Source organism: Doryrhamphus excisus, linkage group LG3, assembly GCF_037039965.1.
Source record: "Doryrhamphus excisus strain RoL-2023G ecotype Guam linkage group LG3, RoL_Dexc_Guam_v1.1, whole genome shotgun sequence".
Lineage (NCBI taxonomy): Eukaryota > Metazoa > Chordata > Actinopteri > Syngnathiformes > Syngnathidae > Doryrhamphus > Doryrhamphus excisus.
In genome coordinates, this window is record NC_136359.1 from 18539592 (window position 1) to 18563566 (window position 23975).

At 42.5% G+C, this 23975-nt stretch overlaps 3 protein-coding genes across 3 annotated transcripts; 1 reads left to right on the plus strand and 2 right to left on the minus strand.

Moving 5' to 3' along the window:
* Positions 1 to 28: 28 nt before the first annotated feature.
* Positions 29 to 2847, plus strand: ciao1 (cytosolic iron-sulfur assembly component 1). The gene is made up of 7 exons (XM_058071008.2): positions 29 to 452; positions 1199 to 1347; positions 1418 to 1529; positions 1610 to 1698; positions 1768 to 1969; positions 2035 to 2104; positions 2578 to 2847. The coding sequence occupies exons 1-7, from the start codon at positions 314 to 316 to the stop codon at positions 2810 to 2812; spliced, it is 996 nt and encodes a 331-aa protein (XP_057926991.2). The 5' UTR covers positions 29 to 313; the 3' UTR covers positions 2813 to 2847.
* Positions 2848 to 16104, minus strand: snrnp200 (small nuclear ribonucleoprotein 200 (U5)). Its single transcript, XM_058071007.2, has 44 exons — positions 15825 to 16104; positions 15473 to 15636; positions 14400 to 14571; positions 14135 to 14327; positions 13958 to 14013; positions 13786 to 13884; positions 13540 to 13692; positions 13352 to 13451; positions 12445 to 12581; positions 12268 to 12345; positions 11947 to 12120; positions 11716 to 11853; positions 11461 to 11616; positions 11205 to 11375; positions 10843 to 11036; positions 10616 to 10739; positions 10340 to 10489; positions 10013 to 10255; positions 9753 to 9941; positions 9489 to 9686; positions 9261 to 9413; positions 9096 to 9176; positions 8850 to 8933; positions 8584 to 8690; positions 8394 to 8512; positions 8168 to 8322; positions 7901 to 8090; positions 7637 to 7810; positions 7372 to 7532; positions 7058 to 7285; positions 6790 to 6981; positions 6497 to 6675; positions 6275 to 6426; positions 6085 to 6193; positions 5657 to 5765; positions 5390 to 5579; positions 5133 to 5297; positions 4932 to 5053; positions 4705 to 4848; positions 4445 to 4621; positions 4195 to 4355; positions 3882 to 3963; positions 3460 to 3552; positions 2848 to 3369 (listed from the first exon to the last, which is right to left on the minus strand). Exons 1-44 carry the CDS (start codon positions 15867 to 15869, stop codon positions 3220 to 3222), a joined length of 6411 nt encoding a protein of 2136 aa, XP_057926990.2. The 5' UTR covers positions 15870 to 16104; the 3' UTR covers positions 2848 to 3219.
* A 1236-nt stretch (positions 16105 to 17340) lies between these two features.
* Positions 17341 to 23098, minus strand: zfand5a (zinc finger, AN1-type domain 5a). Its single transcript, XM_058071743.2, has 6 exons — positions 22812 to 23098; positions 20363 to 20524; positions 19867 to 19963; positions 19667 to 19752; positions 19090 to 19218; positions 17341 to 18999 (listed from the first exon to the last, which is right to left on the minus strand). Exons 2-6 carry the CDS (start codon positions 20520 to 20522, stop codon positions 18851 to 18853), a joined length of 621 nt encoding a protein of 206 aa, XP_057927726.2. The 5' UTR covers positions 20523 to 20524; positions 22812 to 23098; the 3' UTR covers positions 17341 to 18850.
* Positions 23099 to 23975: the final 877 nt, after the last annotated feature.

A 23975-nucleotide genomic window follows, 5' to 3' on the forward strand; every position in this document is an offset into this window, starting at 1 on the left:
GCTCTTTTACGCATGTCAGACCACTACTTTGCTGGCCCACAATGCATTGCGTTAAGCAGCACAACAAACATGGCACCACTTCCGGCATGACTGTCGTACTTTCAGTAGTATAAATTCAAAATTATCTAACGTGACGTCGCCATATGATTGAAACGTTGTATTTAATAGACAAGGACAAAATATTTTGCAAGCAAATTAATTGCCGCTTCATTCATTTATCCATTGTGGACAACAGTTAGCTAAGTAGTTAAGCTGTCACGTAGTGGTGAGTAAAGAGTTTGTCGGACTCGGTTCAAACATTTGACCTTTAGAGATGAAGGAGGCTTTGACCCTGGTACACAGGCTGAAAGCACATCCAGACTCTCGATGCTGGTTCGTCTGCTGGAGTCCAAATGGAACACTTCTGGCCTCATGTGGGGGCGATAAGGCCATCCGGATCTGGGGACGAGAGGGTGAGCACGTGTCACAGCTAATCAAACTAATGAACCACACTGTACTGTACTTCGTACATCATACTGAGAGGTTGTGCAGCACTAAACAAAATAATATAGTGGATATCCATCACTGTCAATCAAAAGTTCATTTGTTTCTATTGCATCAGATTACGGAGATGACTTTAATGTAGTGTCTAGTGTGTGCAATAGATAGTTGATATATTTTTAAGATTCTGTGGGCGCACCGCTGATAAAAAAAAAAAAAACTTCCTTCCATCCAGGCATTTTCTATGCCGCATATTCTCATTAGGGTCGTGGGGGTATGCTGGAGCCTATCCCAGCCCACTTTGGTCAAGAGGAGGTGTATACCCTGGATTCGCCAGCCAATCACAGGGCACATATAGGCAAACAACCATTCACACTCACATTCATACCTATGGACAAAACAGCAAAAACGCATGCACAGGGAGAACATGCAAACTCCACACAGAGATGCCCAATTGGAGATTCAAACCCAGGAATTTGCGATCTCCTGTGTGGCCAACATGCTAACCACTTGGTCACCGTAAAACAAATACTCATTTAATGTAGTTTTGTTACATTTATTTTAATGTTTCTCCTGTTTAAAACCTAGCACATCATAGTAAATTATTTAATATGTAACTATTTTTTTTTATCCCACATGTTCCTTTATATTTATGCATTTCAATGGACGTGTATGTATTTTGATGGACATTGATGTCAATAACCATTTATGCTTGTAGGTGAGTCGTGGGTATGTAAGAGCGTGCTGGAGGACAGTCATCAGCGCACCGTAAGGAAGTTAGCGTGGTCTCCCTGTGGGAATTATCTAGCCTCTGCTAGCTTTGATGCCACAACATGCATCTGGAAAAAGAAAAATGACGAATTTGAGGTTTGTTTAATGTGTACACTTTAAATGTTTTTGTCCTATTGATGGACACGCTCTCATTGTGTTCCCTTAGAGCTTGACAGTATTGGAGGGACATGAAAATGAGGTGAAATGTGTGGCTTGGGCTCCTTCAGGGAATCTGCTAGCAACATGCAGCCGGGACAAGAGCGTTTGGGTTTGGGAAGGTTTGTGTTGAACGCCGAATTGGATTCACATACTGTAAGAAGTTACAAATCATGATCTTCTTTTAATTGGTATGCCACAGTGGACGAGGAAGATGATTACGAGTGTGTCACAGTTGTCAATTCTCACACACAAGATGTCAAACATGTTGCGTGGCACCCGACGCAAGATGTGAGTCTCACATACATACACACACCTGACTTGAGTTCTGCTGACTTATTTAACCATGTCTTTCCTTAGCTTCTAGCCTCAGCAAGCTACGACAACAATATCTGCATTTACAAGGAGGAGGATGATGACTGGGAGTGCAGAGCCACTCTGCAGGGCCACACTTCCACTGTGTGGAGCTTGTCCTTCAGCGCCACCGGAGACAGGCTGGCATCATGCAGTGATGATCGCACTGTCAAAATTTGGAAGGAGTGTCCAGCTGAAAGTGGCCAAGGTGAGCTGACTGCAAATTTAATGTCTTCTTTCTTGGTAATGAAATTTACCGTGTGCTTGGATCAGGTGACTTGTCGTGGAAGTGTGTCTGCACACTCTCTGGATATCATGGACGGACTGTGTATGATATTGACTGGTAAGATGTGCTCTTTTGTACACCATATTTACCAATTTGTCATCTTTTATACTCATTTTTATCACTTTGCATTGAGTTCTGGACACCTTGCCTTCAGGGCTCACCTCCAAATGTGCAATCCTGATTATCTGATGATGTAGCATCATTTAACACAAGAATATTATAACATTTATAGCTCAGAAAAGAGGAAATGCGCAAGTCCACTTTTAAAAGAGACAGTGCCCCAATCAGCAAGTGCTGCACATTTAGAAACAATGTATGTACAACAAATGTTTCTGACTTTGTCAAACACTCAAAAATGTAAGTGTAAATGAAAGTTGAAAATTAACTTTTTTCTAAATATCAGTATTACCAGCCTCTCTTCAATGCTATTTACTATACTATGAGTATTTCCAGTATGTACATTTCCATTTTGGTTATGCAACCTCTGCAAAGTTCCTGACTGCCTCAGCTTGTGCGCATCTTCTTGCCAGGTGTCGTCTGACTGGTGCCCTGGCAACTGCTTGTGGTGATGACGCAGTCAGAGTGTTTAAGGAGGACAAGTCACTTGACCCGGACCAGCCTGTGTTCTCCCTAGCTGCACAGGTGCCCAAAGCTCACAGTCAGGATGTGAACTGTGTAGCATGGAACCCTAAAGAAGCCGGAGTGTTGGCTTCCTGCAGTGACAGTGGGGACATCGCCATCTGGACATTCCAAGAGCAGGAATGAACCATTAATTAAAGCTTCAACATGTTAACTAATGGTGTAAAAGACCTTTTAATCAATCTGATATTTGTATAAAATAAAAGTGTGACAACTACATGGTTTCTCATTGCAAAAGTAATTCAGGACAGCACATCTTACATATTCAAAGGACTTAAATCTAACAGTTAAAGCTGAGTCAGACAAACTTGAATATTGAGAGGCAATGACAAAATGCACCTGTGTTGTCTACATCAGTTACTAAAATGTGTTTTGGATCAGCCTATAACATAATGCAGCTCATCTTAACAGCTGAAAATAGAGTTACTAGAGAACTTGATTTGAGCGCAAACAGATGTACATTTAAAGTAGGAGATGTAATATGTACATAAAAGCAGACAATAGCCTCGGCTTGTGGCGTCAAACACTTTGGATCAGTCTGAGTCGCTGTCGGCATCACTGTCCGCCTCTTTCACGTCCACACTGAACTTGTACTCCTGGTCACAGCCCATGTATGCGTCACTCATGAAGTACAGCGTGTAGTTGTGAATGCCCATCGCTGGTGCAACAAAGTCCAATTTGACCTGTCGGGTGGCAATGGAAGGTGATTAGCATCAAGTGTGTATGTGTTGTGTACACACACACTTTGTATATGCACAGTACAGCCCACTGACCTTTGCTTTCTGTTGGAGGGTCAGTCTCTTGATGGAAATAAGGCTGTTGGACTTCGGGTCTCCGATCACAACCCACCAGCCTTCCTCACGATTCTGGACAATAGTATATTAGATGTTAAAATGCTACGGTAATTGACATTGATTATCCATTTTAGGAAAATGTACAATCCAGTGAGTTTAAATCATCAAACACATTGACTTGATTTTGGAGGTTGTCAGAATTAGAAAAGTACTAATTTTACCAAGGTTTTGGTAAACGCCAATATTAGGAATAATCATTTTGACTCTGTCATTCTACACCACAACAAACTGTAACAATACGTGGGTAATTGAACTGTTCACTATAAATACAGATCGATCCAACTCTTACATCGGATCAAAGTTTGCACAGAACAATAAAAAAAACAAAACCAAACAGCTACCTGAGGGAAGAGCGGAGCAATGACAGGTCCAGTCACCTCCTCCTCTCGCTCCAGCTGAACCTGAACCAGAACTGGACTGCCACTGAGAATAAAGAAAACAGTGCCTTAAAGTCAAGTATAGATGTTTACTGTGGATTTTCAATTAATATATCCACAGTGTTCTAGAATTATGGCTCAAGTATAACAAGGTAATCCTTTCTTAATGACGATTAAAATGTGTGGTTTTATGCCAACATTGAGCTTGCAGCAACAATAAATCTAGCTTTTATAGTTATGAATCACTCAATATTTACAAACAAATCTGAAAGCCAACCTCTTGATATTGTCCTTTTCAGACACTTCATATGACAACTCGATGTTGGGATAGCGGTTACAAAAGCGAGCAACATCGGCCATTTGAGCGTCAGAGAGCTGTAGCAAAGCAGTTCTGTCTTCATCTTCCATCTCCATGATGTCAAAGATGCTCTCCACACCCTGATAATAACAAATAAGATTATTATTACTACTTGGAACAGTCTGATAATTGCAGTAAGTGAAAAAAACATCAGTTTACTGATAAATACCTTGTCTGTGCACCGCTTGATGTGCTCCGAAGTGAAGAATGGGAGCTGTTTAAGGTAGGAATCTTTGGACCACATGGCCTGTGTGACCATCTGGGCCAGTTCCATAGCTGCAAGTGCAGGACTCAACCAGCCGTTACTTGACAGAACGTCAACGCAGGCCTGAATCAGACGGATGGCCTGACGAGCACAAGAGGGGGTTGCTCAAGTTGTCCGCCAATGTAATTATATAAACGGAATAAAAATGTAACGTCCCAACACACCTTGCTTAGGATGTCCTCGGTGTCCGACTGCAGTTCCGCACTCAGTTGCATCCTGGAGAGGTGAGCCTGGAGGAGCAGGTTGGTCTTCACGTGGGGATCATTGAACTTGGGGTTGTTGAGCTTGTGGGGAACCTTCTGGGCCAGCTGGACAATGAGACATTTTGACATTGTGAGACTGGTGAACACTCTTGCAGACTATTTGAGAGTTGCTAGTGTGAAGTGTTTACTTGTCGGAGAAGCATGTCCTCATGATGCCTGATGGGAATGGTCTTATACTCGGCAGCATTGGAAATAATCTCAATTAACCCACGAATCTTGGTCTTGGCATTGAGTGACATGCTGAACAGCTCTGCCGACCAAAAGAAACAACACTTGAGAAAAGAAACATTTGATGCAAGAACAAAACATTCAAACATGTTGTCACAAACCAATGGTGGTGTAGTTGATGTAGTAGTAGGCTGCAATCATGCCCAGGTTGAGAGGTGCGACGTCCATTTCATCCTCAATGCTGATGCACTTGGACTGCTCCAGGTCATGTAGCGTGTGCTCCACCAGCTCAGACAGGTGATCAGACAAGTGGCGATGGGACATGCCTGTGACAAGGTCAGGATACCACTCTTGAGTTAGTGTGCTCCTCATTTGGTTGACTCAGCAGCTGGTCATCTTGACAGCAAACAAGTTCCACCTTGTAGATTGTAGTAGTTGGGGTTCTGAGTCATACGCCGGTAGAGGAATGTCCAGGTCAAGTAGTCCACTGCATCCTGCTTGTTCTCCACCGTCTTGGTCACAATCTCGGCATTGAAATGGTCGTGGAGACAGTGGTCCAAGTGGGACTCCACTGGCAGAGGCTCATACAGGAACTTCTTGAAGAAATCCTAAGAGGAGAAGAGGGGATAAGCATGTTTTTATTGCCGGCTCATTTCTTTAAAATACAGAACAAAAGATGCTGTACCTTCTTGGAGCCCTGACACATGATGACACAACGTCCCTCGTCGTCTAGAATTGGTCGGTTGGCTTTGCCCACCATCTGGAGGACGTCATATATGGGATAGTCCACATAGCTGGAAGAATGATGGAAATGATGCCTTTAAGTAACCATTGAAGGAAACCACTAATGTACAGAAGGACATGTGTACACCACCACAAGGTAACTACTAGATTTTCTCGTGCTGAATTTGTCTCAACTAATCGCATAGTAAGAATTTCATGGTTCAGTGTTACCACTGTGTTTCTACTGTTGCACATGACAATCATCAGCTAGAATCTTTAATTAATCCTTCATTTTCATAATCCATCAAAATGGCAGATGATTTCCTAACTCTCCAAATAAACCCGTCTTCTTCCCAAATTTCGACACAATGAACAAACACCTCTACTTACGAATGGATAATGCCATTGTAGTACTGCGTGTCCATGACAATGACAAGGTGTGCAGCAATGTTAACACCCCAGCAGAGGGAGCGAGATGACACCACCACTTGAACAGCGCCTGGAAAAAGGAGAGCAATTATCTACCACTACACCTGCAGTCAAATCCACTGCGGTAAAAGCAGAGCATCAGTGGTCATACCCGAATTGAAGAGCTGCTCCACTATTTTGCGTTCAGCTGCAGACAAGCCCTCATGGATGTACCCCACACCATTGGCCAGAGTCTCTTTTAGGGTGGCGTCGGTTATTTTATCCAGGAAAGGAGCAATATCGGTCTCGGTGCAATGCAGAAACCTGAAGGAACACAGACATTTACTCTCCACTGTGGTGTGGCTTGGCATTGGCAGCGGGAGTGGAGACCAACCTTTGAGGAACCACATCAGCAGCACAGAATGTGAGAATGTCAATAGCTGTGAGGCGAGTCTGTCTGCGGGATGGCACAAACACCACAGCCGGTTTGGAGGGAGAGTGTTTCATGATGGCATGATACACTGGCTTGGCCATGGAGAGCAGGCGAGTCTGCGTGTGACTCACGTTGAAGCCCTAAAACACATAGAGAGAGACTTTTCATTGAGACACATTTAAAGTGCTACCCACTTTCTTGGTAAATCTAACAGTGGAACAACATGAACAGAGGCAGTACAAACATTTACACACCTGGATGTGCAGCTCTAGAGGCACGGGCCTAACGTTGGGGTGAAAGTTGAATGTGGCTGTGGTGCTACACCCCAGCCAGTGGGCCACGTCTTTGGCATTTGACAGAGACGAACTGAGGGCCACAATGCGGATGGGCCGCTCAATCTGAGATGAGATGTACCTCATCCTTGAGCAGATGACCTCAAGCACAGGCTAGCGAGAACAAAAGGTTCAAAATCAGGATGGACATTTTCCCAAGTATCTCTACTTCATTTTGCTGTATTCTTACCCCATTTTCGCCACCAATGAGGTGTGTCTCGTCAACGATGAAAAGACTGACATTCTGGACATTCTTCCTCTGTTTCCAGCGACGAGACAGGATGTCCCATTTATCAGGAGTGCTGACAATAATGTCTCCTTTTCCCAACAACTTCAGATCTGTGCTGGTTTCTCCTGTCAGAAGCACCACTTTTTTGTTGAGGATGTCCTGAAACTTTTGGTGCCAGTCGACAAACACCTGATGAGAGGACAATGTAAGAATAAATATATTCAAAGAAATTCAGGAGGCGGATTTGACAACACAGTGGGCTTCTAGACACATACTTGCTCTGCAAGTGCCTCCATGGGGGTGATGTAGACACAGCGACCTTCTGCATTGTGAAGCAGCATCCTCAGAATGGCAAACTCGGCACAGATGGTCTTTCCACTGCCAGTGGGCGCTCCCACAAACACATTGTCATCACTGTTGTACAAGGCATTGAACACTGGAGGGACACAGATGGCATAAAAAAAATGATCACTTTGGTACCATATAGTATATATGCTTGGGAGGAAGTGGTTCCATTTTCTCATTACTCAAGTTCTGTACCTTGGGTTTGAATTGGGTTGAAGAAGGGGAACTTGTTCTGGTAGAGGGCCTCGAAGGCTGAGTTCCTAAGAGCAGTGACAGGAAGGGGCTGCAGGTCCAGCAACTCAGTGGGTGGGGGGTACTTCTCAGGGAGGATCAGGTGACGGAACGACACTGGAAGCTGAGTCTCACAAGCTGAAAACATCAGAAATATGTAAATGAACGAGGATGCTTAAGATGTTTATCATGTTAACATGGTGAGATTTTCCAAAGGCATTCACTTACAGAGCCAACGATCAGAAACCACTCGAATGAAGTACTGCGGGGGGAGCGGCTCGAACACAGGGACGAAGAAAGTCACAAGGTGCTCATCCTGAGCGTACTTTGCTTTGAGCAGGAAGTACTCGTGGTGGAGGATGACCTCACTATCCACATCCTCAACCAGGATCCAGAAAGCCTCTGATGAGCCATGAATCTAAACCACACAAGGAAATGTATTTGGCAAATTTACAGTACTGTGCTTTGTTTGCTGTTTGGCTTCTAATTACTGACCTTGTCCTCCCACTGGAAGTCAGGTGTGACGGTGAGCTCCACTTTCAGAGTGGAGCGGGTGATGGGCTGCAGATGAACAGCCAAGTCCAGTTTGGGGAACTGGTGGACAAATTTGTGGATGGTTTTCCCCATTTTTGGCATTCGAATCAGCTCCCCTGAAATGAGGAAAGCAAGGATTATTATGTTTCCAACTATAGACAGAAAGTGTGGAAGGAGAGAGACTTACCAATCTCATTGTGGTTGAGATCATAAAGACGTTCAAAGGGGAAGTTTTTCTTCTCAATCTTCTTGATGACTTCCTCTGGCAACTTCTTAAACTGTCTCAATGGTGACATTGACTGCCACCTGAAAGAAACCAAAATCCACTACATTAGCATGTAATCTTTGAAAGCCGTTCTTTAAAAAAGGTAACTTACATTCTTTTGTCAATCATCTTGCAAAGATTCATGGTCTTGTCTGACAGTTGAGCCCAGCCTCTGCTGAGAACAATCTCAAATATAGCTCGCATCAACCTTCCAGCACTCTGCAGGAAAATGTCAACAAGCATTGTTGGAGAGAAAACGTTATAGAAACTTTGTGAGGGCACCACATCAGAAATTATACTGTGGGGTTAACATTTACCAGGTAAATATAAGGAAAATTATAAAAATGTTCCAAAATAGTAAAAGCCGGATTGGTATACCTGTGTTACATACACCATGTCTGCCATGAGGGCAAAGCCTTCCAGTTTTAGCTGAGAAATGAATGCCTGAAGCAGCACATTGATCTGTCAGGAAAAGAACAATACTGCATGTAAAAAAAAAAAAGATTTGATAATTTGAATGCACTTTGGTGAGATGTCATGCGCTCTGCTTTTTGGACATTCGGGTCACTCTGGATTGTGCAGATATTTCTCTTCTAACAGTAGTGTTATGTGTACAACAGTTACCTTGGCGCTTGGCTCCTCAATGCTTTCCTTCACTGGAATTGGAACTCTCTCCAAAAGTTTCTGAAGCTCCAACTTTTCCTCCTAACAAGAAAAATACATAACTTTGAGAAAATATCCACGTCTCCGTGCCAAATGATAAGCCTGACTTCCTAGTGTCCATCATACCTCTCTCACTGTGATGTTCCTGAACTCAGAGGAAAGTGAGAAGACACGGAAGAGCTCAATCTCACTGAGGGTTGGTTTCAGGAGTTGGTTGTAAGTTTGAACAGAGTCATGAGTTATGTAAAAGTGACTGGCAATCCGGCCCAGATCGGTCACCTTCGAAGATACAATGAGATCCATTTAGAGCAATGTAATGAGGGATGAGACAAACACATACTTGGAGATACATACTTGGAAACTGCCAGTTCTCTTGTCATATTTGATGAGGCTGTTCTTGTCTAGTACACTGGCAGCTGTGTGGATGAGGTCGGTTCGTCGTCGCTCCAGCAAGGGGTCTGAAGACCGATCATCGTGGGAGACACCATACAGCGTTGGATTGCGAAGCATGCGCACGTAAAGGTAGGTGTAACCAAGCCAGTTCACTGCATCCTGAAATATAGTACAAGTTGAAACACTCAAGTTCATGGACCACATACAAAAATGACAACAGCTTACCTTCACATTCTGAACATTTCCCAGCACAATCTCAGCATTGAGCATGTCAGGAAGCTTGCCCACCATCTGGCTCTCTATGGGCAGCTGCTGGTTGAGCAGGGACAGGTAATACTGCAGCTCTCCATGAGACGTGATCAGGATTCCCTCTCCCTTGGTGTCATATTGAGGACGCCCAGCTCGACCCAGCATCTGAAATGGGTTATAATCAAGTAATTTGCAATTGAGAATTGACTTGACCTGTTTGCATGTTCCTGACAGACCTGCAAAATGTCCAGGGCTCCGAGTTCAGTCCATCTGCCTTTCTCTGGACTGTACACTTGTGTACCTTTGATGATGACGGTGTGTGCTGGCAGATTGACACCCCAAGCCAAAGTTGCAGTAGACACTAGAACCTGAATGTGCCGATCAGCAAACAGATCTTCCACCAGCGTACGATCCACTCTGGTCATTCCTGCGTGATGGATTGCGAAGCCGTAAGGTAGTAAATCCTTCAGCTCCAGGTTCTATGAAAGACAATTCAGGCTGAAGGTCATCCAAATTCCACGTGTCATTTCTTTGTATTTAGTTGTACTTGTCAGGCTAATCACCTTGCATTGTTCTGCTTCAGTGCGCAACACTTCAGTTGAGGCTGAGCCCTCTCGCAGGAAAAGACCCAGTGTGTCCTTCTCCAAACACATGTCTCTTATGGCCCTAGCCGTCTTTCCAGTCTCTTTCCTAGAGTGGACAAATACGAGCACCTGGCGGAGACATACGAGTTAGAAGTCGCCTAAATGTGATTCAACATCATTGTAGGGTATGCTGTTTAATTTTAGCTGGGTGCATGTGGAAAAGTCAAGGTGATCAGAGGTCAAAACAACACCTACCTGGTTTTTCCCAGCATGCTCCATTATCTTCTCATAGACAATTTCATTCATGATCTGGAAACGTTTAATAGCCTTCTTCTCCGTGATGCCCACATAAGTCTGCTCCAAGGGAACTGGACGGAAACTGGACAGAATAGCACACACTGTCACTGTTCACTAGAGGTGGTTTTAAAGCCCAACCCACAAAAGGGGTACCTAAATAAACATTTAATTGTTACATAGCATACCTGTTGTCAAAGTAGAAGAGTCCCTTGGCAGGATCAACACGCAGGCAGGTGGCAACATCCTCATAGTTAGGCAGTGTCGCACTGAGGCCAAGCAGGCGCACGTCTTCCTGAGTCAGCTCCACATTGCGGATGGTCCTTGCCACCAGAGACTCCAGTACAGGCCCACGATCATCATGCAGCAAGTGGATTTCATCCTACACAAACATTCACTTTTGTCATTTCAAATGAAAGCAAGGCAAGTTTAAAAGTGTAGCTTTTCCTTGTAAACCTCAATGAAGCTGTTAACTACTCGGGCACCGTCCCACCGCCCGTTCACCATTTCCAATTACATATAATTTCTTTCATGACAAAAATGCACTTACAATGATGATGAGGCGCACTAGCTGGGTGTAGGTACGCTCGCCACCTTTACGTGTAATGATGTCCCATTTTTCAGGGGTGCAGACGATAATTTGAGTGGCGTTAATCTCCTCTTTGCAGAGTTGGTGGTCTCCTGTCAGCTCAGATACCTTGATGCGGTACTTCTCCAATCGCTGTAAGTGTATTTAGAGGATACAAAAGTGTCTTTTCCACTGTCAACAGTCTGTTCAATATTAGACAAGAGTAAGAGTGACTTACCTTACTAAAGCTTCCCACCATTTCCTGTACCAGGGAGCGCATGGGTGCAATGTAAATGATTTTAAAGTCATTTACATTGATGCTTCCGTCCGTGTTTATGTGTTTACCAATTTCCCTAAGCATTGCCATCAGAGCAACATTTGTCTTACCAGCTCCCTGTATAAAGAATAAAAATATAGCGAAATCAGACATGTGATACACAAATACAAACAAAAGAATTTATGGCTGCAGAACAATACAATCAATTCAGCATACCGTTGGTGCACACACAAGCAAGTTCTCATCAGTCTCCATGGTGGTTTTAAACAGCTTGCTCTGGATTCGATTCAGGGTTTTGAAATCTTTAAAGCCTTCCTGTGCATACTTGGGCAGCTTCTCAATCGCAACAAGCACCTAATGCAACAATAAGTGGAAATTAGTATGCGATCCAGCCATCCTCCTGGTGCTTCTCATGTGTAAGTGTAATCTGGAGGAGGAAAAACAAACCTCATCTTCACCAAAGGGCTTGGGTTTGAGTGCGGGCACATGAACCTCTTCATAACCTTTCCTTTGTTTGCGGAAAGACCCATCAGGCAGCTGGCATCGCTTGTTGGCCATGAAATGGCTTCCCTGGGTGAAGGTCAAGTCTTCAAGATCCAACAGTTGTCGTGGAGCAACTGTCTGTAGGACAAGGACGGTTAACAACTCAGCAACTTTTGTGTACACATACTAACAGTCCATGTTTCACTCATAGTGACAAATAACTGTATATTGTCAACATGCTTACATGATGAGCTGCAGCTACATAAACCCTATTTATATATTTACCTCTCCGTGTTCTACGTCCATTGCTTCCATGTCATCCACACGAGACTTCCTCACCCTCTCCCTGCGGGATCGCTCCTCCTTCAAGATAAAACCCAATGAAAACAGATATCCTTGAGATTTGGTCACTTGAAAAAAAAAACAACCTTATACTACTAAATGCAAAGACATACACCTTACCCGAATAATATCCTCCTTTTCTGTCTCTTGCAGCTGGTACAGAATCTTTGACAATTCCTGATCAGACTCCATCTTTCCAATGATCCGCTCCTTCTCTGCCTCACTCTGAGCACTCGCCAGCATTGTACAATACTGAACTGTAAGGTGCAAAACACAAGCAACAAAACTCAAGTCAGAAGGAGGGAAATGTCTTCATTACAGTGTTGACTGTGCAAATGAAAAAATATTTAATGTTAACCTCCTCATTTTAGAGAAGGAAACATAAAATGTATTGACAATGTAATTTGTTTTTTGTCTTTAATTAGTAAAATGATGATCTAAATACGGCCTCGTGTGAGGATGTAATTATTTATTCTGTGGAAAAAATTTATTAGACCACTTTGTTTCTTCAGTTTATTGCTCATAAGAGTTACATTTTTTGAAAGTACAATGTTAGTTACTCATGTAGATGATTTTGGAAAAATTAAGAAAACCATGGAAGTTGCTAGATATCATCACTTAAACTCTTATGAGTTATTTATGTTATCATTATACCTGTCTAAACAACTGTACCTTTGGTTGTATCAGGCATTGAAGTCAACAAATAAAGTGACGAAACAAGGGTGGCCTAATTATTTTTCCCACGACTACACGCTAATCATGTAATTTTGAATTAAGCATTATGTAAATATGTTTTGCATGAAGAAAAATGTAATCTGAGTGATGTGGCAGAACAACATAAGCTATTGCTTCTTCCTGCTCATTTACCACATTCACTATGGCCTTTTTGTTTTTAGTAGTAATATTTATTTGAAATTATTTTGATATAGACTCCTTTTAAATTATAATATAATGCCGGGCTCAAAATAAAAATGAATAAATAAATACGAGTTCATGTCAGAATTAAAACAAAACAACATGGACTTACTCATGCGACGGTGCTGGCGGAGAATTTTGATGAAGTCAAAGGTGTTAAAACCTAGAAGTAACACAAGCTGGTTCTCGCACTCTCTGTCATCACTGGCAGTCTGGAGAACACAGATAAATAACTCAGACTGGCTGAAATATAATACAAAACAAATCTATCTTGAGGTATCACAAAGATGGTTAGCTGACCTTGAGAATTTCTAAGACCTCATCAGCTTTCTTCTGAGAGACAATGGCGTCATCATAAAAACGGCTGAGCTGTCGCTGGAGCCAAAAGGCATCAATGTCTCGAGGGTGGAGATCCTTCTTCTTCACAGTCATCACATCTCCTGTGACGCCAAGCTGAATGGTTGTGCAGGGCAGGAAGAGTGACATTTATTTGTCAATAACACACATCATTTCACTGCCAGTATCCAAACAAGATGATGCACTCACATTGGCTGTAAGTGTGCAGCCCACATCAGCTTCCTCTCCTTCACTGTCTTCATCTGAGTGCTCATCACGTACTTCCCCAAACTGATCTTCATCACCCTCCTAAGCAGCAATGTCAGAAACTATCAGGCTACAAATCTGCGATTCTGCAAAATTATTTTCAAGAAAGGTGTACCTCCTCATCAGACTCAAATTGAACATTCACACCATAGGTTTCGTCAATGTTATCATCTGTGAAGAGAGAAAATTATATTAAAACATGACACTTTAATCTGGTACGATGTCAATCCAGTGTGAGGGTTTGTTTACTTTTGGTTAAACATTACTGCACAGTTGCTTCTTTTGGTCTTACCCATATTCTGTAAATCTTTGTCACCCCCATAGTCAGTAATCTTCTTGCCCAGGTTGACCAGCACATGGTAGCGTGTGTCATCGGCAGGTCCAAGAAGCTGCTCAACCTCACGGCGCCTCTCCTTGTCCCTCATCTTATCGTTCTTTAACACTGCCAAGACTTCATCTGCTGCTCCACACAGAATATCGCGTGGCTAAGGAGACCACAATAATGTCAGTGTATTTCTCAGAGAGTGACTCCAAACAAAGTTGTAGCATTCACTAACCTGATCTCCCAGAGCAGCATGGATGAAGCTCAGCAAAATTTCATAGGTCTCTCTGGTTTCTTTGGTTTTGGGCTTGTATACAATTCCCACCATTTCATCAATGCCCTCTGACAGAAGAGTAAAGCCCTTCATTTTATTGATATCATGTCTGTCTTCATCTCTTTTCCGTCTCCTGTTAAAAGAAAAATAAAGAAATTTAATTGATGCCACACAAATCCTACAACTTCCAATCAATATATATAGTCATCCCTTGCTGTATTGTGGTTTAAATATCACTCCCTCACTATATTGCGTTTAAAAAAACGAAACAAAAAAACAAGTAGTAAATGATCGCTATTTTGTGGTTGCCTGTGCCATAATGAGTCATTGGAAAATATTAAAAGACAAGTTATGTGTAGTATTCTTGTCACTAGGCGTTATTATTACCTTTCACACTACATGGGCACTGGCTACTGGCCGAGCAGAGCTGACTAGACATGCCATGACAGAGTCAGTGGGGGGAAAAAAGGTTCTCCTCTCATTCCATGTGGAAGTGGTAAGTTATTTTTGTTTTTCTTCCCCAATCTGTTTAAAACACTAACTTTAGAATGAATAATTGGAGAAGCTAACTAGTTAGCTCGGTAGCTTGCGGCGGCCATCTGTTAAGCCCCTGTAGTGATAGCGTAGCCTGTGCAATGTGATGTAAACAAAGATTTAGGAAGCCAAACTGGTTTGTACTTCGCAGAAATTAACTTATTGCAGAACTAATTCACTGTGACGAACGAGCGGTGACTGTATTCTTATATTACAATTTCAGTATTTTACAGAGTCATTTAGAGAAAAACGTTTGTTCCTCTAACAAGATATTGTTACAACAATCTATTTTTTAAGTACAATAATTTACAGCAAACATGCACAAGTCATAAAAACAAAATAAATCGTAATCCCACAAAAACTACAGAAAATGCAACTATACAAAACAAAGCACTACAAATTAATAGCAGTTACAGTATTAATATCTGTCAATTACTATAATACAATTAGCTGTAATGGGATTACAATAACGTGAAGGCTTGTAATAGGACAGTACTAACTTGTCTCGTCTCTCCTCCAGTTTTTGGGGTTTGGTCCTCTGAGCTTTGTCTCCCATTTTCGTCCCCTCCAGCTTCCCCACCAGGGACAATACTTCTCCCGTAGGTTCATCTCTCCGTGTGCGGTCGATAAGGGACCGATCAGCTTGCAGCACCAAGTTCGAGTTCTACGGTTCCAAACAACGTAACATTGTTATCCAAGTAGCACCACGCAGCAAAGGCGGCTAGCCTCTGATGAGTATGCAAGAAACCCATGCCATCAAAACATAATTTTTGCAGCGTAATAAAAAATCAGACAATAACTTTAACAGACTATAACATCGTTATGAGTAGGGTAATTGATAAAAATACTCACCGCTTTGTACTCATACTGAAGGCTACGAGCGGTAACATCCGCCATGGTGCGACGTTTCTCTTAGCTTTAGCGCACTTTTTAAAAATGTGGTCTAGGCTCAAAACTCGCTTCACGCCGTCTTTGTAAGTCGATGTAGGTGTCACCAGCGCAGGATTCAGGTGTCTACCATCAGAGTTTAATAAAATATACACGTTTCATTCAACAAAACGCGTCCGCCTTACGTTGCAACAGCACGGCTAGCACGAGCGCCAACAACTTGCAACCGTTTCCGTTTCCGGTATCAAAGGTCAGATCAGTTAGCATACGAATACTCAAAACAAGTAGCGCCCTCTAAAGGTCAATGTATATGGTTCGTGTAGCCATACTTCACCACGTTCCCATATCCCTTATTTTCCTCCACAATGAATGAACTCCATTACTAAGATAATTAAAGTTAGATAACATATTCACTAAGTATTTATTTCTCATGACAAACACAACCACGCCTTCAGAAATAGTACATTCTGCTGCTAAAATCCCCTTAAGGAAAATTATTGTGATACCTGCAAACATACATTTTGATGCTACAAATTGTGTCTTTGTTTCACTCATAATTTATTTTGTAAAGTGTTGAAATTTTACACATTGTTCAGCGGTCATTGGATGTGCCATAATCATGTTGTGACTGGCTGTGACTTTGTTTACATCTATTAATTGATTAAAAAAAAAAACATTCAGCTGATTCCTGATACTGCATGCAAGATGAGAATGAGGGACAAGAGTTTGCTTATAAGCTGTTTTCAATTACATTTTAACCTCAATCACCCATAATGGCAGCCACTCACACAGAGTGTGACATACAACTGGGATTCATGGGTCAGTGCCAATTATAAAACAGTGTTTGTTCTTATGCTCTTGACCTCGCCGGAGGTCACATATGAATGCTGCCACCTTCCACAAAAAAATGTTGTGTTCATACACCTTGAACCTTTTGTTATCTAATGTCATGTAAATCCTTCATTGTCCTCGGCGCATGTCCAAACAATGTGATCTCTGTCGCGCGCTGTCACAGGAACACCACGAGCACGCCTCAGCTGTCTGAGCAGCTGTTACCGTGATGCCATCTGCAAAGGGACTTGAGCTCCCAAAATGGGTGCGAAAATGCAATTTTTGAAACACATGCACAATGTGAGTCCTGCCTGTGCAACTTGGGTCCAAATATAATGCAGAACTCTTCTCTTCCAGGGTTATGGGATTGATACTTCCTGTTTGACACAATTTGTTATTCAGTGTGTGCTGCCAAGTCCCCGTAAAAACATGAGACGAAAGTTCAATGTGACCGGATTAGCTGAGAGACGGGTACACAGGAGTTGTTCCTCTATTCATCTTTCCCTCAGGATAGAACACAGTCCTCAGTCAAGTCTGGCTGAGGTCAACATCCGGCCTTGTATCCAACTTTGTATATTTATGTTCAAATATAAAATGTATCAGTGATCTGAACATGCTGACACCATTAAACACACACAGTACGGCTTGATAATGTCTCTCTGTACAGCTTTATTTACATGATACTATTCTGTGGTAATGCTGGATAGCGGGATTATATGCAATACATAAATATCAACATCGTTTTTTTAGTTTTTGTACAAATTTGCATATAACTAAGAATCGGGAAAAACTCAAAACATACATAAGGTTGCCTTAAATGAAAAACATACTGGGAGATAACAAGTCAGACACATACAAATCAGGCAGCCATGAAACACACTTTGCACAGGCATGTGCTCTCTCTCACTCTCTCTCACACACACACACCCTTATGGTGCTGTATAGTAGACAGAGACCAATAGCTTGGACAGATGAAGGTACATCTAAATTGTGGTTGTCTAGTATATTTTTCATAAATCTAGCTCTGGCATGCTCCTGTAGTTCTGTAAACATGTGCTGATAAACCGTGTATCTCCTCAGACATGTGCACACACACATACACACACACACTGTGCACACTGTTAGCGCACTTTAAATGAATAAAACCAAGGATAAACAAAAATGTTTCACATACCCTAATTTCACAAATGCATTGAATACATGCGCCAATCAGTTTGAGCTTGATGAAAGGGAAAAAAGCAAACAAAAAAGTCTCAGCAAGTAAAAATGCCTGAAACAACTAGAGTCCAAATTTTCTGGAAACACTGTTATGTGACAGGAAACTCATGCATTAATCCCATTCATTCAATTTTGCAGCCTAGATTAAGCTGAGGCCTCCATCCTCCAAGCCCGCCACTGCACTTTTACCCAGCATGCCCACTTTAAGGGTTTCGGTGAAATGTGGAGTCTTAATATTTGTCCCTGTCCTGCACTATACCTCCAGGTATGAAGAACAAGCCTCATCACAATCAAACCAATCAGTCAACATAAGAATGCTGATCAGAGGGGTCACTGAGGCGGAGAAGACGTGACCTGCTGCTCTGCTGGGGTCACAGTGGATGGATACAAAGAAAAAAAACAAGGAAGATGATGAGGCTAACAGAGCAGCTGTGAGGTAGGTAAAGCCAGGAAAGAGAGACAAAGTAACAGAGCCCCTTGTGCAACATTTTGGGGACAGTTATACGCCGCTCCAGCGTAGTCTCGTTTCTTTTGATGGTTTCTGACACTTGACGGGGTCTGACCAAAAATGACTAAAGTTTGGCACAGAATGGCGCCTGGTTAAGGTGAGAAGATTGCAGCATATCACGGACATTGACTCTGGGCTGCTCTTCATAAGACAATATGTATTCTTAGAAGAAAAAAAGATTTAATGGCGGCACAGACACACCACAGAAAATAAGATAAATGGATTAATCAAAATGGGAGAAGTGATCATTCATGCATCTCCCTCTGATTTTTTTTTTTTCATGTTTTGAGGTTTTCATTTTGTAAATCAAGTCCTTTCCATCTTCACTCGGCCACACATGCCAGTGCTCAATTCAAAAGGTAAAACACTCCAGTCTTTTTTAAAAAGGTGTTATCTTCATCACTGCCACTTGCATTGGTCTGCCTTGCTGGATTTATATTCTCTGGATCTTGTCAGCCACCACTACTGGGTTCTCTTTACGGATCTTGGCGGCCGCCTCAGCCTTGTAGTCATAAGGGCAGTTGTGCTTGTCGGAGTACCGGTGGATACCACAGAAGAGATTCCCACAGCGACAGTCGAATCCTAGAAGCGGAATAGGTATAAAATAGTTTAGAACACCAACAACTGCCACAAGAGACCATTTAAAACAACTCCAGGTTCCCCATCTCTCACCTGTAAGGCCCACCCTCTTGCGGCACATGAAACACCTATTCTTCTTGGGTTTTGACGAGTCCTCTTTGCTATCATCGTTGATGGAAGAAGCTACAGGAGTCAGGTTGGAGGCAGTTGGCTGGTTTACGACTACAATGAAAGAGAAACTACAATTATGAATGTCTTGATTTTCTGATCGAGTAATGTGAATTTCAACAGCTTCAAGATGTTTTCTCCTACGAACATCATCATGAAAATGTGAAGGCAATTTACTATGCAAAGCAAAATATACTTTTATCTTTTACTCAGTCTTAGATAGCAATTAGTGTAAGCCCCATCTTTAAATTACCTCCTGCTGTACTACAAAGAAATACTGCCCTGCTCTGTGAGAGCTTCTGCTCGTCAGTTGCAAGTCTGAAAATGCCTTCAGTTATGGAGGTATTTTTAAACAGGTCTATTTTTAGACAGCGTTGCCTTCTAGGAGGCAACAAGAAAACCCTGTAGTTGAGTTGACGGAGAGCAACGTGGCTACAAAGAAGATGGGAGTTTGAGCTGCAAGTAACCGGCATCATATGTCTGCTCAAGAGTGTGTATGTACCAGGTTCTAGGGATTCTGACTTGTCCTCTCTCGAGATGCTCATCTCTGTCATTTGTTGAGTCACAGGCAGAGATCCTTGAACAGTTCTGGAGAGTGTACAAAGGGGACAGGGGATCAGCAACCAGTCGGACAGGCACGCATGTCTTCATTTTTCTATTTACAGAAAAAATCTGTCAACAATTTGTAAGAGTGGAACTGACCTAGACATGTCTGGTGAGGAGGCAGGGGAGGCATCGACCTTAGCAAGACTGGCTTCTAGTCTCTGGATCGCAGAGGCCTCTGAGGTAGGACTAGCAGCTGAGCCAGAGCACAAAGTTGACTTCATTACATAACTCACAAAATAATTTGTATTACATATTTAATTCATGTATTGCGTCTCTTTCATCAACCAAAACTTTATAAATATATCACTGACGGCGACTCTCATGTTTGACCTTATAAGTGACTATAACCTTGAGCACTGCCATGAAGAAAAACAGCTGTCTTTCATTACACAGAGTGGAAAAACAGGGGGGTGCTGGGAAAATACACTCGCTGAGGGTGAGCACAACAATGCCCCTTCCGCCTAACAATGCCCCTTCCGCCTTTACACGTGAGCTATAAAAGCAGAGGTTGTGTTTACATGATCACTTTAAGCTCATTAAGTAAAATCAGACTGCTGGCCACCTTTTGGTAGATTGATGCGTGCTGACATACCCATGGGGCTGAGGGGGCTCATCCGGTCGCTGCTCTGCTGCCGTGTCAGGTGTTCCTTGTAGCATACAGAACACATGCCGTTGGTTCTGGGGTTGCCATAGAATCCACAGCCTGTGGCGCAAAGCATGGGCACCGGGCTCTGGTTTGTCTCCTGGGCCATTGCTGAAAAGATAAAAGAGCGGGTGAGTGATTAAAACCCACACATGCTTGAGTGTCGTCATGTGAGAAGATGTATTCTTGCCCATGACTTGACCGCACTCAGTCCAAAGAGAGCACAATGTTCACCACCTAACAGAAAACTGACTGCATTGTTAACCTAATCGCCAAGAACACCCACTCTCCCCCCAAAGCAGGGGAACAGTTGGCATGTCTCTTCCCTTATCTGACGCACCATTTGTCATCCAGAAAAAAATACCCTCAAGACGCATCACATCAATGACAACATCTATGACAACATAATAGTTGTTTCGGTTAAATGGAACGTCAAGTGATTCTAGACCCTAATTTGACTTCCTATTGCCCAACAATGTATGAATCATCAGTGTGTGTTGGTAACTACACACCCATAACCAACACTGTAAGCCTAAAAGCAACTTCAAGTTTAAAAATGAGGATATCTAAGCAACAAATAGGAGGAAATAATGTTAAAATCCCTATGACATTCTTACCACATTAGGCCTTTCAAAACATCCAGACTCACCTACCCCTCCCTTGCGCGCACGTTCTCTTGGCAAACCGTATAGTCCCGTGATGCAGATGTACCACGTTGCAGTGATGAAATACAAACAGAAATTGTGTAATGGGAAACGCCACAATTCAAACAGCCCTTGATGAGCAAGCAGACACATGGGCAAACAGGATGGTGTAAATTAGAGGGCATCCTCCTGACTGATACAAACAACCAGCTTACATCGGAAAAAAGATCACATTTCTTTCCAAAATAACCTTTGACCCTGTTATGCTGTGACAGGGCAGCTGTTCACTTGCGTAGCAGTGTGGCTTGTCAATATTCTGGTCACGGTCACAAGCGGGGTCCAAGAGTTTTATATTCCAGGAGAGGCCAACAGTTGTTTCAAAATATCTTGCCAGCACAGCAGAGGTATCCTGACCTCGTGATGTGCTTTTAAATCTCCGCCTCTCCTTGTGCATGCTATGTGCGTCAACAAAGGGTTTCCTCGGAAAAGCCCACCGTGACCTTCTCTCACTGTGTGTCACGTGTTCATCTGCTGACTGGTGAAAATGATGAGTACTTGTGTAGCGCTGCTTTCTTTACAGACGCTTTCAACCAAGGCTAAATTCACTAGTCATATAATTGTCAGGTATGACTTTCACAGATGAACCATGTGATGACTAATAAAAGAAAACAGTCAGGCTCAGCTGTCAGTAATGGGTGTTGCTTTCACAATCGCACCTTCTGATGGTGCCTTTATCATAGACAGCTGTGAAGAAGTCAAACATTTCCTATTTTTTAAAAAGCCACACTCTGACCAGAAATTAAATAAATACATGGATCTCACACAAAATGTTTTGTCTGCTAGCAAACCGTTTTGGGCTTGGTCTTCCTCTTTTGTGGACTATAGAGAGTATCAATGACGAGCTCAACTTGTGTCAGACCATGCTAGGCTAAAAACTACTGAGTCACACTAAAGGACAATACAGAGCCAGCTGGGTTGTTCTGTTAAAGTAAGATAACTATGTTTAAAAAACACTGACGAGATTTGAACAAATACAGAAACAGGAAGTGGAGAGTCGTAATGTTTAGTCAGTCTAGACGACTGATCTCTACTGCCTTTGTTTTTCCCTTTGTCTACAATCGCCTTGTTTCCTATTTGGACATTGCATTACCATCTACCATTCTTCACCATTTCATACATTTTACATATCCAATGTGTTCAGAAAACAAACGGAAACGATTTACATCGTGACATCACACTTAAAAGCAGTAACAATAGCTTCAGACCTAACATACCGACCAATCCTCGAATTCTCCTACAGCATAAACTAATAGAAATATATATTTTTATTATAGTGCTTCAATCTCGACTATTTAGTTTTGTTTGACGATTCGGCCTATAAATGTTCAACTTGTAGGCAGGAATTATCAGGCTGTGATTCCCATCCCCCAGCTTGGGCCATATAGAACCACAGACTAACCAGCACCAGCTATATCTCCCTGCCACGTTTCCCCCCCAAAGCAGACAGTTAAATTCGAGTGCTGCTAATGTTATGAATGGCGTAGTGGCTGTGGATACACAGGCAAACAAAATGGGAAAATACATTTGGGGGAGGGGGGATCAACAATACTTGACGAGACCGTCACGCACACACACCACCTGACCTTTCAATCCACCGTTAAAGGTCGCTATGACACCTCTTGGTTCATCGCAATTCGTTCCGTTTAAAGCGTTTTAACTGAACAATAAAACCAAAAACAATCAAAGATAATCACCTGATGAAAAACGTTGGGAGTTTCTCTTGAAGCGATAGGAATAAGATGACGTTTGTTGAGGGGGGAAATATTTTTCAGCTCCTCGCAAACGTCCTCCTCCCGTCTTAATGTGTCGAGGTTGTCCGTGAAAAGACTGCTTGTGGTGGGTTAAATTCTCCCTTCCTCGCCTTCGCCTGCCCCGTCCCTTCTTTCTGTGGTGATCTCCAGCTCTTTCTGGGTGGATGTTTGTTTCCTTCTTTAGTAAGAGGAGTGGCGGATGGTGTCACGGGTGAAACAACGTGTCGCCATTGGCTGCCCGTGGAGCCCCTTTATTACAGTTTAGCACGGCGCATGCGCACAACTAATCTTGCCTTTATTACACATCCACTTGTCATCCACCTACAAGGACAACAAACAAGCTTTTATTGAGTAATATTCTACCCAAACGATAGGGAGAGAAAATGCTGGTGCTGACATAACTCAAATGAAAAGATACAAGGGTGACTATTGTTGTGCTTGTAGTACATAAAAATACTGGACAGCACATGATATGTATATGTCTTGACGGGACACTACGTTGTTATCCCTCACACAGACAATTTCCATTGACAATGGTAGAATTGCCATTGTGAATCAACCTAAAATTCCACCCAAAAGCCAAATATTCCTAATTGTTTTGAGTAGTGTAAGTTTCTGACAGTAACCAGAACTATTCCATCCATTATTAGTACCCAAGTTACACAATGTCATGTGAGGGACATCTATTACAATTGATGTGAATGATTTCTTAATTCGCCACTCATTTAACTAGTAAACGAGAATTCAAGGCTTCAGTATCAATGCTATCCAAAGCCCATCATCTTGATTACAAAAAGAAAAGACATCACAAGACAAATCACAAAGACATCCAGGCGCTGGACAAATACTGAAGATGACATCATCTTTACGACAAGGAAAAGAAAAGACCCAACTCACAAGGACTCGATGCAGCTTGAAGTAATCAAAATTAACATAGATTATACCAATTTCCATAATATTAAGCACATGGAGACGAGTTAGATTAAATAAACTGGTGCTTCTTCCCACCCTTCTTTGGTCAGGTTGAATTGTGCAACTATAACCATGTGATGTTCCCTAATGTAACTTGATAAGCATGTCTACAACACATAAACCATACTATACCAT